The sequence below is a fragment of the Scyliorhinus canicula genome, chromosome 1, assembly GCF_902713615.1.
Source record: "Scyliorhinus canicula chromosome 1, sScyCan1.1, whole genome shotgun sequence".
NCBI classification, from domain to species: domain Eukaryota; kingdom Metazoa; phylum Chordata; class Chondrichthyes; order Carcharhiniformes; family Scyliorhinidae; genus Scyliorhinus; species Scyliorhinus canicula.
In genome coordinates, this window is record NC_052146.1 from 88,929,885 (window position 1) to 88,942,785 (window position 12,901).

Sequence of the window (12,901 nt, forward strand, 5' to 3'; positions counted from 1 at the left end):
TTCCAGTCTCACAGTCTCGTTGTAGGTGCATGACAGATCATTCCTTCACGTTAATGTTCTCATGCCTCACCATCATTTCACATTATGTCTAAGTCAGCAGTTCCTTGTGGAGAATTTGCTTTTATCTGTGTTATTTCCACTGGCTGGCTTTAGGTACGTGGAACGGCACCACAAAGGTTGCAGTGAAGACTCTGAAACCTGGCACCATGTCACCCGAGGCATTTCTGGAGGAAGCTCAAATAATGAAGAGACTCAGACATGACAAATTGGTTCAGCTGTACGCAGTGGTGTCTGAGGAACCCATCTACATTGTCACAGAATTCATGACTCAAGGTAAAGTAGCCTTTCTAACTGCCGAGTTTTTAATCTTTAATGTCATCATCTATTTTAAATATAACATTTGCTGGAAATGCTTCTTGAGATTCCTGTCCTCCCCAGCAGCATCTATAGTCGAGAACACATAAAGTTAGCATCACTCTTACATCGGATTCTGTCTGGCTTGTGTATCGTTCAGTGAGAATTATATGTCATATTCAGTGCATGCATAATGTGAAGATAGCGGCACGGTGGCACAGTGTTTAGCACTGCTGCCTCACAGCACCAGGGATCCGGGTTCAATTCCGGCCTTGGGTGACTGTGTGAAGTATGTATGTTTTCCCTGTGTCTGCGTGGGTTTCCTCCGGTTACTCCGATTTCCTCTCACAGTCCAAAGATGTGCGGGTTAGGTGGATTGGCCATGATCAATGTGCAGGGTTATGGAGTGGGCCTACATAGATCGCTCTTTAGGAGGGTTGGTGCTGGCTCGATGGGCCAAATGGCACCCTTCTGCACTGTTGATATTCTATGGACTCAGCACAGGAGAAGCATTAGGCTGGATTACAGGATAAGAACTAATCAATTTACTTTCATGATGTCTATAAGTAAGAGTGAGCTGGTAATTGTCTGGTATATTATTGGTCATCCTCGTTATGTCAAGGACTGATATCCTGAACAACAGGCGCGATTCTCCAAGCTCCGCGCCGGGCCGGAGAATCGCCGTTACCGCGCCACACCGCCCCGGCGCCGGCGTGCGATTCTCTGAGGTAGAATCGGCGCCATTTGTGGCAGCATGTTTGGAGCGGCGCCGGTTGCGGGCCGTTTTCCGCGGCCGGGCCGTCGATTCTCCAGCCCGGATGGGCCGAGTGGCTGCGCGGAAACGGCAGAGTCCCGCTGGCGCCGTTCACCCCTGGTCGCTGCCGGCGGGAACTCTGCACGAAGGGTCAGGGGGCGGCCTGTGGGGCGGGGAAAAGTGCTTCTTCACCGGGAATGGGCCTCCGATGGGGTCTGGCCCGCGATTGGGGCTCACCGATCAGTGCGCCAGCCTCTTCCCCCCCCCCCCCCCCATGCCTACTTTGTTCCGCTTCCAGCCCCAGAACCCCCGCGTGTGTTGGCGCAGCCCAACTGCGCTGCGCGGGTTGTCGCGGTGCCCATTTAGCACCGGGAAGGGAGGCTGGAGCGGCATGAACCACTCCAGCGCTGTGCTGGCCCCCTGTGGGTAGTTCCCATGCCCATTTCGCGCTGTCGTGAAACGCGACGGTGTTCACGATGGCGCGAACACTTAGTCTCCATTTTGGAGAATCACACCCATCATCTTGCTCAAGTGTTGTCAGTAATTTTCCAATATGTTTTTTCACAGAGTGAAGTTTGATTGGCAAGCTCTCTTACAAAGAAAACAAAATATAGTTCTATTATAATCAACCTTCACTTGTTCTCTAAATGCTGGAACAGTCAGACCTCCCGATAGGGCTCTTTTGTCCTTTCTTACTGATGTCGCAGTTAACAATAGGTATCAGACCCAACACACATCAGTACCAAATTTACCCAGAGCTCCAGGTTGAAGTCAGACAGATTACAAAGTTCTCCCTGGGCCAGTGTCTCATGAAATTACATCAGCCATATAAATGGGAAATTTGTCTCTCAAACATCACATGTAATGTAATGATCCTGTATAACACACATGAACTCAGTGTTAATCGTCACACCGCACCACTCACTGGGATTTATCTTTGCTCGATTATATTAGATAGAATTCCTTACAAATTGACATGCATTCAAAATGTATTCCTCATTTTATCAAATGGTTGCAAAACTGAATTGTATCTAAACAGAGGACATGATTTAACGGAAATGATACAGAGCCTATGTCAGCAGCGTTTAGATGGGTGTTTCCTGCGCTTGCAGCGTTGAGGATGGCCCCACTATTAAATGGGACTCTAATTCATTACTGGGCCTCAGCGATGAATGCCCTGTTGAGGCCACACTTAGTCCCATTTCCTTCACTAATGACCTCTGCTCGCCAATGCAGGAAGGGATAATGGTGCCCTGATCTCGAGGCCCTCCCACTATGGCCTCCAGACAACAACTCCTACCCCACCACGGCCAAACTTACCAGTGAGGCGGTTCTCGAACCCCTCACACCCCACCTCATAAAGGCAGGGCACCCCAGGGCCTGATCCTTGGAGCAGGCAAGATGCTACATGGGCACCTTGGCACTGCCAGCCTGGCACCTTGGCAGTGCCCCCACCAGCCTGGCAGTGCCACCTGAGCACCCTGGCAGTGTCTGGGTGGCATTGGGGGGTCCAGGGTACCACCATGCACATTGCCCCGGTACCCCACCGCTTCCCCCTCCCTCTCAACCCCAACCGCTCCCCATCCACATATCCACCATCCCAAGGGTTCAGTGGGATCGAGTAATGGACTGGCCCGCTCACATGTCGGAATCACCCAGGTGGAAAGTGTTATCGTGGGCAGGAGCAGGCGTTGTCAAATGATGCGGAGCAGCAGAGCCCATTGCAGAGCAGGTCGTCATGATCCTCCATCCCATGGACCAGACCCACTGTTACTGCCAACCCAGGACCCACACCCCTTATTGAGGCAGGTAGTAATTACAGAAAGCGTTGCGGGGAGGGGGGAAGGTGGTGTAGAGAGGGTGGCCATCCAGGGGTGGCAGGTGTGGGGGCGGGATGGGGTGTTCATTCTGTCGGCCAGGCCCCCTAGACGGTGAACGTGGAGGCGATTAGAGTGTCCCATGTGCACAGCCCTGGCGCACACGTTGTGCAACCTCCTGTGCCTGTCCGGGCCTCATGTCCTCTGATCATGGCCCTCCTCTGCATCCTCCTCGTTGGACAAGGCCTTGCGTTCCTCCCTCTCCTTCAGCATATCGCCCCTCTGTTGCACACGTTTTTGGAGGACGCAGAAGGCCACCACGATGTGGGAGTCTCTTCTAGCGCTAAACTGGATGGCCCTCTAGAGTGGTCCAGACACCTGAACCTGCCGATGCACCACTTGAAAATGCCCCTGGTCGCAATGGCTTCATTGTAGCGGGTCTCCATGTTGGCCTGTGGTCTCCGGATAGCCACGACTGCAGTGGATAACCCTTGTCACCCAGGACCCAAATCCTCACCCGGGTGTTTGCTTCGAAGGTGTCAGGAACCGTTGAGTGTGCCAGGATGAAGGTGTCGTGCACACTGCTCGGGTATCGTGTGCAAACGTGCATGATGTGCATTGTCATACACCAGCTGCATGTTCATCGAGTGGCACCCCTTTCGTTTGTGGACTGGCCCGTCAGGGATTGGTGCTCGTAATGGCGACATGCATCCCGTCGGTCACCCCTGGACCTGGGGCATCCTTGTGATGACGGTGAACCCCACTGTCCAGGCATCCTGGTGGGCTCGGTCCATATGGAATTTGATATATTGTGCTAAACGGGCGCATATGGGCTCTGTGACGTCGTCACAGAAGGATCTGGAAGGATTTGGGGATTTGGGAAACATACCTATTGAATATACCTGGAAGGATCTCATGGCGGAAAAGTTCCGGGACACCATCACCTTGATAGCCACCGGGAGCAAGTATCCTCCCCCATGCCCCCGTGCCAAGTGCACCATGATCCAGCAGATATGCTGTGCGGTCTCCCTGCTCAGCCGGAGTCTTCAATGGCACGTCCAGTCCGACAGGTCCTTGAATGACAGGCGCTGCCGGTACACACCAGGTCTGATGCGGCGCCTCCTTCCCACCTCCTCCTCGGCCTGTTGGGTGGCTAGCTCTCTATCCTCACCAGCTGGTTCCTGTTCCTCTGGGACAGACTTTGCTGCTGCAGTGTCCTTCCTGAACAGCTTGTACAGCCTGAGCACATCCCCAGGACTGCAGTGGCTAGGATGAAGGCCACAATTCCTGCTTGAATTCCGAAATCCATTGTCTGCAGGAGGTGAAAGGCAGGCATGTTAGCATGGTACATATCCCTGTGCCCAACCAGGTCCAATGGGCTACATGCTGGCCGTGGCCTGCACTGCAGTCCCTGAACCGTCTGTCCCCTCCACCACCCCGTGCCTGCTCCACCATCCCCACACCCACCCCTGGTTGTTCCCCTGACACTCTGTCCTCCGCGGCCCTCTGTTCTCCGCACCGAATCACACACCTGGCCCTGTTGGTGCCCATCACCACAGGATCTCTGGCAGCAGCACCCATCCCTACTAGCAGGGGTACCGGTGGCTGACCCCACCCATTGCCAGAGGTACGTTCTGCGGTCCCCATCTGGCGCCCAGCTGTAGGGGCACCTGTAGGCATTGCCTTTGGTTGGGTACGTGATGCCCTGTCAACGGGTGTTGCCTGGTTGTGGGGGGGAAGGGGTTGTGGGGCAGGGGTGGGGTGGAGGCACCCATACGGCTGTTGTCACTCTGCGCAACCACAGGCCATGGTGTGCGGTCAGTAGGGTGAGCTGCAAGGTTGCTGCCTTGCAGACCGCAGCAATGGCGGCCTGTGCCTGGCCACCCTGGTCCTGCTGGGGGGATCATCCCAGCCCTGTGGCCCACCCCCTGGTCACCTCCTGCTGTCCCCCCCCCCCCCCCCCCCCCGACTCCCAAAGCCCTGGCAGACCCCCCCCCCCCCCACTTCCAGCCAGCCCTGCCAGTGGCAGGACCGGCAGCCCGCGGTCGCACCTCTGGGAGCACATCATACCGCCCTGCTCTGCCTCAGCAGCCACAGCATCAGGTTCCTCATTTTTTAGAACCTCGCTGTCGGTAATTCTCCTTGGCAGAGGCGTGGCCTCGTGGGAGCACCAGAGAATACAAGGTCAGGGTCATTAATGATATGCTAATGTATTTACTGCATATACGGAGTAGAATACATTGACGCCAATGTCGAGGCACCGGAGCATGGCATTTGGTGCCCGGTGCCAGCCACGATTTCCGGTTCGCGCCCTATTCTCCGTCCAATCGGGTTTTGCCATTCCAGCGTCACTGGACGGAGAATTCTCTCCCCCCCACTTTGACTTTACCTTGGTTGGGGAGTCATCCTGCTAGCATTGAAGGAGGAAACAGAAAACGCACAGTGTTCGACAGTCCGATGCATGCAAACCAGGGGGTGGGTAGCTGGTGGCTTCAGTGATCAGGGCACCCGGCCATGGCAGGCTATATGGGTGCCAGCATGTGGTGCAGGGTGGAGGTTCAGCTGCCCACTGAGTGGGGGAGATGGAATTACAGGTGTGTGGCACGGGGTTTAGCAACACAGTGCTGCCAACTCACCCTGGCCACCCTGAGGAGGTTGCGCAGTTTCTTTCGGCACTGCTGGCCGGTCCGGACGGTGTTGCCCACAGCTGGCAGCCTCCTTCCCACCCCGGGATACAGGGTCGGCTGCCTTTCCTCCACGCCATCCAGCAGCATCGCCAGTTCAGTGCCGTGTATCTCGGTACCGCTCTCCTTGCTTTGATCCTGTCAGCTGGGATGGTGTGTGTGGGGAGTGAAGTGTGTATATGCAGCTGTAGCTTGTCGGACGCCTGAGTGTCAATCCTGGACCCGGCAAATCCAACACATTTTTACAATGGAATTGAATGTTTTCCATGTGGCACCAATGCTAGCCCCTTAATGGTTGGTAAATCGGTCCAAGTGCGGCGCTAGTTCTGCTGTTGTAGAACTCCACTAATCCTGCCCCGGTGTCAACACTAAGGGCTGGATTCTCTGATCGCCGACGCCAAAATCGTGTACGGTGATCGGCCAGAGAATCCACTTTTTCTCTGGAATCGGGGCGGTGCAGCTTTTGTGATGCTCCGCCCCCTCAAAAATGGCTTACTTGAGAAGTACGCCGCACGCCGTCGGGAGAGCCTCAGGACGTCACCTGAGCTCCTCCCCCAATGCACCGACCCTGGTCGGCCGAGTCCTCGACGCGTCGCTCGTCTGTGCTCACGCCGTTCGGCGACCTCGCGTGGCGGCTGCTGACTGTGTCCAGCGCCGACACAGTCGGGGATTAGCCGTTCTGCTGGCAGGGGAGTAGGTCGGGGGTGGCGAGGGGGTTACAGGGGGGCGATTTTGATGGACATAGCCACAGGATCGAAGAATCCAGTCCTTAGTCACAGGAATGGAGAATCCGGCTACCTATGTTTGTGCTGACTGGTCTAGATTCAACATTTAGGGCATGGGAGTGGGAGGGGTTGGAGAGGTTTAGGGGTATGTTTCTGGAGGGTAGGTTTGCTGGTCTAGACGAGATTTTAGAGAAGTTCTAGCTTCCGAGAGGCAATGTATTCAGATAGTTTCAGGTGCGTGATTTTGTATGTAAACAGCTTCCTTTGCTTCCACTGGTGCTGGTGCCCTTGGTCATGGATAGAGTCCTGTCCATTGACAAGCTAGGGGAGGGAAGGATCTCAGACATTTATTGGTAGATGCTGGCGACAGAGCAGGCATCATTGGAAGAAGTAATGAGGAAGTGGGAGGACGAGCTGGCTTTAGCCTTCAAAGGGATGTGTGGAATGAGACTCTTCACAGGGTCAACTTTGCATCCTCATGTGCAAGGTTTCATCTGATACAGTTTAAGGTGGTGCATCAGGTTCTCCTGATAGGACATGTATGAGTGGATGGGTTTGGTGGCAGCGGTTCATTGCCGTTCTCAGGGAGCTGGTTCCCATCAACTGTTTGAGGGTGGGGGGGGAGGGGGTGGTCAATCTATGAGGGTCTTCTTTGTGGGGGGAGGTAAACTTGGGGGGACTGGGGGTTGGTCTTGGTACAAAACTGGGTTGGGATGGGTTGTGTTGTATTGGTGTTATTTTTGTAATAATGAAAATTTTGTTTGAATAAAAGTATTTTTTAAAAGATCTCGTGAGATTTAATCATCTCGTCACATCCCAAGTCAGGCGTACAAGGCTGGTAAATTGGGCCCAGGATGTTATTCACGACAGAACCATTCAATATACTCGAATCTCTCCTGTGTTAGATCAATGTTAAAATGCGTCAAAGTTATCAGGGCAAGCCATGAAGCCAGGAAATGTGGTGTAGCTATTTGTAAACACTGATTTTTACATGGTTCATGTCTCTCAATGCATATCCCAAGCATACTTTGAATACTGGAAACTCTGGAAATTTATTTTGTAACTTTGGATTTACCTTTTCAAACCCTGCAACCTTTGCCTTTAATTAGATTTACTTACTGCTTACAAAAAATGTTGGAGTAGTACAAACTGGGTGTTTTGAGACAATTTCGAGCACACAGCTTGGTTTGCCAAGTTGCTTTCTGATCAAGTCAGGCATTTAGGCTTGGAGTTGCAACTGGGTTCACAGTGAAAAGAAATGCCACCAAAACCCTTAAACTTTACTGCAGCAGCTGATTTTCAATGGTTGTTTTCAATAGGTAAAAGAGAAGAGGTCAGAGAGAGCACACTCCATTGAGTGTCATGCCTGTAGTGAGACTGTGAATTAGCTTCATATTGAAGTAGATTAATCTATCTGCACTAGTGTAGATATCTGTATCCAATCTAAGTTTCAAAACGTAGATCATTAATTTGATCCCACAATGTGAAAAATAATCTTAATTAATAATTAAGAAGGCTATCAGAAAATAAGAAAGTTAAGAAATCTAAGCAAGAGCAAACCCTATAACCCATCAAGTCTGTTCTGCCATTTATGTTTGTACATATATATATTTTATATGTATATGTATATATATATATATATATATAGAGAGAGAGAGAGAGAGATGATGCAAAGGAGGCTTACCAGGATGTTGCTGGCAATGAGATACTTCAGATTTGCGAAAAGGTTGGAAAAGTTAGAACAGTTCATGCTGGGAACAGAGAGGTTTAAGAGTTGACCAAATGGAGGCTTTCTGGATGATGAGAGGTTTCGATGAAGTAAATGGAAAAAAGCTATTCCTCCTGGAGAATGAGTCAATAACCAACAGTCACAGATTCAAAATCATTGGTAAAAAATGTAAAGGGGATGAGGAGAAGTTCTTTCACTCAGGGTTGTTGGGATCCGCAGAACAGTACCTGAAAAGGTGGTGATGGCAGTTTCTATTGAAAGGGGAATAGTGGTCATGTGGTAATGTCACTGGATCAGGAGTCCAGGGGTCCAGCTATTGATCTGTGGAACATGGGTACAAATCCCACCACAGCAGCTGGTGGAATCTGAATGCAGTCAATAATGTATTTGGAATATCAAGTTAGTCTCAGCAATGGTGACCCTCAAATCTATCATTGATTGTTGTAAAAACCCATCTGCTTCACTGGTGTCTTTGAGGGAAGGAAATCTGTGATCCTCACCTGGACTGCCCTACACGTGACTCCAGACCCACAGCAATGTGATTGGCTCTTTAATACCCTCTGAAATGGGCTAACAAGCCACTCAGTTCAAGGTCAATTAGGGATGGGCAACAAAGGGCCTTCCCAGCGACATCCACTTCCCACAAAATGATGCATTTTTAAAAAATGTAAAAGGATTTCAGCTGGTAGTTGAGGATGAGAAACTTGGAGGATTATGAACAAAAAGCAGGAATGTGGGACAATGCACTGCCTGCTCTTTCAACAAGTCAGTACAGGCACGATTGGCACAATGGACTCCTTCTGTGCTTTGAATGTCAGTGATTCGATGAAATATGTTTTTGCCTACAGATTAATATTTACTGCACATAATCTTTAAAAATCTAATTGTGTAGAACACTTGGAAATGGTTCAACTTTAGAAACCAGTATAAATATATAGATCATATAAAAAAAGAGGCTATATAGGCTGAGTGAAGGATCACATTACATTAGTTCTGGAAAAATGTCTGACAACAATAGGTCTGTCTCATGCATCTTTTCAATCCCATGGAATCTAATGAGTCGAGTATTAGATTTACAAACAATAGGCAGAATAGACATGTTAGACTGATAATCAGATTACAGTTTAAAACAAAGACGAAGGAAAGTGAATGCCACTCTGTGTTGTATCAATGGGAGTAGTAAATGTTTAATTTTGGATATGTCATTAATCTCTGTGTATGACTTATAATTGGGAGCTAAGGTCGTTTTTCCTGTAATACATGTTCCATGAGACTTGTAAAATGGAAATGAAATGTGGATTCCTATCCAATAATGCATTTTATATTCTGCAATGAACTCCATCTTCTTTACCTGTTTTATTTTTCTATTCATTCATGGGATGTGGGCATTGTTGGCAAGGCCAGCATTTATTGTCCATTCCTAATTGCCCTTGAGAACATGGTGTTGAGCCACTTTCTTACATATGATGAAATGGCTTGCTTTGGCAGTGGTAATGAGTTAGCCACATTGCTATTGACTCACATAGAAGCTAAGCTAGGTAAGGAACGCAATTATTTTTCCCACATGAAAAACATTTTTGAACCAGAAGGGTTTTTATGAAAAACCAACAGCTTTGCAGTCATCATTACTTACACATCATTTGGGGACACTAAGGAGCAATTTATCATGGCCAATCCACATAACCTGCACATCTTTAGACTGTGGGAGGAAACCAGAGCACCCGGAGGAAACCCATGCAGACATGGGGAGAACATGTAAACTCCACACAGTTTGTGACCCAAGGTCCCTGGTGCTGTGAGGCAGCAATGCTAACCGCTGTGCCATGTTTTTAAATACCAGATTTATTTAACTGGATTCAGCTGCCTTGGTGGGATTTGAACTCGTGTCTCGGCCTTCCAGCTTACTGGTTCTGTAACATAACCAATCTGTTACCATCGCCACTAAGATATTGAAAGGAGAAAAATCCTCTATTTTAATCATTCGAGGACTCCATGAACAATTTGCAACCTGATTGTATCAAAAATGGTTCTCGTGGGAACTGAATAATTTCCCCCAGAGTAGATAGGCCGTACAGATCCTCTGTATAATATGACTTTAAAAACTGCACTTGAAAAAAATGTTTAGTGATATTTCCAGAAAATAAATATCGCTGGAAACAGACCATAAGTCACCTAGTTCAGTAAGAGTTCTCAATTTCTCAAACTATTCAATCCTGCCCTCATAGAGATGCTGCAGCTCTCACGGAGCTGATTAGTTTACTCTGCATAAAATATTGTGCATGGAAGCAAAATACAGAACTGTCTCTGCATTTATCTTTAGAATTGGTTTATTCTAACTGGCACAGGATGAAAAATGCTTCAACTAAATAGATTCATAAGAGGTCATTTTATCTTTTGGTGTCGGGGTCGAACAAGAGGCATTTAAGATAATTGGTTAAAAAAAAGCAGAGCAAGTTGAGGTATCTTGCATGATGAGTTTTTGGAGCTGGAATGCACTGCTTGTAAGGAGAGTGGAAACAGATTCACCCGTAACTTCCAAAGACAAATTAATTAAGTACTTGAAGGAGAAAATGCACAAGGCTCTAGGGAAAGGAATAGAAGAGTGAGATCTATTGAACTGCGGCACAGTTTTCTTTCACATAAGGTTGGCCATTCATTATGCACCCTGCAGACATTCCTTTCCATCAACTGCAATGGACAGAAAAAGAGGCAAATCTTTATCCCTCAAATAAAATTTTCAGAGTACCTGATACTGATCACATTGTTTTTCGTGGGATTTTGCTGTGTGCGAATTGAATGCTGTGTTTCCTACAGTTTAACGGTGACTGCAGGCAGTGAGATTCACCGGCCGCATCCCGCCAGAATCGGGATGGGATGCAGCCGGTCGATCCCATGAGAGGCGTCTTCTGGGTTTCCCGATGGTCCTTACACCTCATGAGATCTAACGAGATCTAATGTCATAGAATTAACTGGAGAAGGAGGTCATTTGGTCCATTGAGTCTGCACCGGCACTTGGAATGAGCACCCGAATTAAGCCCATGCCTCCACCCTATCCCTGTAACTCAGTAACCCCAACTAACCTTTTGGACATTCAGGGGCAATTTAGCATGGCTAATCCACCTAACCTACACATCTTTAGACTTTGGGAGGAAACCGGAGCACCCGAAGGAAACCATGCAGGCACCGGGAGAAATTGCAAACGCCACACAGTCACCCGAGGCTGGAATTGAACCGGGGTCCCTAGAGCTATGAGGCAGCAGTGCTATCCACTGTGCCACCGTGCCGCCCCACGAGACATCACAATGTGGATCCACCCACAGTGGGATGGACCCAGACTTGCAAAGTAAAGTGAACTGTAAAGCTCTGCCGATGCCAGATCTAACTGCCCCTGGGATCTATCGGTCTCGCCGAGGAGACCCCAGACAGGCGCCGTTCAGCACTGGGCCTGACAACTGGGGACCAGACGGAATGGCACTTGGGGGGTTCTCCCAGGTGATCAAAGGCCCCGGGGTGGTTGGTATCTGGGAAGGGTGACACCCTGACAGGTGAGTTGGGGTTTTGGGTGGTCCGCGGGTCACATTAGGAGGTTGGGAGAGCAGGGCGAGGAGTTGAGAGATCAGGGGAGGCGGATGCTCCTCAGTTCAAAAAATGTGGCTGAGTGCGGCCTCGGTCGAGCAATCCCCGCTGAGGCCCGAGAAAAGACCCAGGGGAACGACCCCTCTAATCCTCCCCAGACAGACTTTTTTTCGTTAGACTTCAAAAGTACTTAATTGGCTTTGTGACATCCTGTGGCCATGAAGAGAGCAATATAAACGCAAGTTTTTCTTTCATAGAATCTTTACAGTGCAGAAGGAGGCCATTTGTCCCATCGAGTCTGCACCGGCCCTTGCTATGATAGAGCACCCTATCTAGGCCCAAACCCTCACTCTTAGTCCATAACCACATCTAACTAGTGGGCAATTTAGCATGGCCATATCACCTAACCTGCACATCTTTGTGGGAACTTGTGGGAGGAAACCGGAGCACCCGGAGGAAACCCAGTCAAACACGGGGAGAATGTGCAGACTCCACATAGTCACCCGAGATCAGAATCGAACCTGGGACCCTGATGCTGTGAGGCAACAATGCTAACCACTGTGCTACCCTACAGCCCCTTCTTTTTAAAATTACCTGATTGCCCCTGAAAAATACAGTCCTAAGGCAAGGAATAAATGATGTTTTACAAAGAAACTGACACCTTTGCAGTCTGTGTTGAAGAACTTGCCAAATCCTGATGTTTCTCACCTACTTGTGCAACCATGGAGTCACTTTGTGTGAGTTTCTGCATCAAGGTGCAAGACTTCCCCACACCTGGCATTCATCTGTATGAAAACTATTGCAAAACTCTTACTGCACAATATCTCTTTCACAGATCTTGTGACGGACATTACATCTGTTGAAAATTAAAATGCTGCGTTCTGTTTAATGTTCTGTATTTTATTATGTTTTTCTTCCAATATTACATTTGGAATTGACTCATAAATTCTGGTTGTGAAACCTGGGTAGGTCCGTAAATCATAAACCTATTTGACCTGATATAACACAGGCAATTACTGGAAACTGGATAAAGCACGCAGCAGCTTTGCATATGGAGAATGAATGTGAGATGTAGTGTATATGTATAATATATACCGTTATATTTTATTGTAGGTAACGACAAATATCTAATTTTACATGACAAATGTAACCCATCTAATTATAAACTATGAACTGAGAATTGTTAGAATTCATTCTATTATAGATAAGATGAGACTGATAGGCTGGATCTTTCCGACCGTTCATACTGGTGGGATCTTGCA

At 48.8% G+C, this 12,901-nt stretch overlaps 1 protein-coding gene across 6 annotated transcripts in view; it reads left to right on the plus strand.

The window, feature by feature from the left end:
- yrk (Yes-related kinase) overlaps window positions 1-12,901 on the plus strand; it is a 380,926-nt gene that overhangs the window by 342,998 nt on the left and 25,027 nt on the right. For all 6 annotated transcript variants that reach the window (XM_038795113.1, XM_038795103.1, XM_038795122.1 and 3 more), the window contains one exon: window positions 154-333. In XM_038795113.1, the coding sequence (XP_038651041.1) occupies window positions 154-333 (180 nt within the window). The remainder of the gene's footprint in view (window positions 1-153; window positions 334-12,901) is intronic.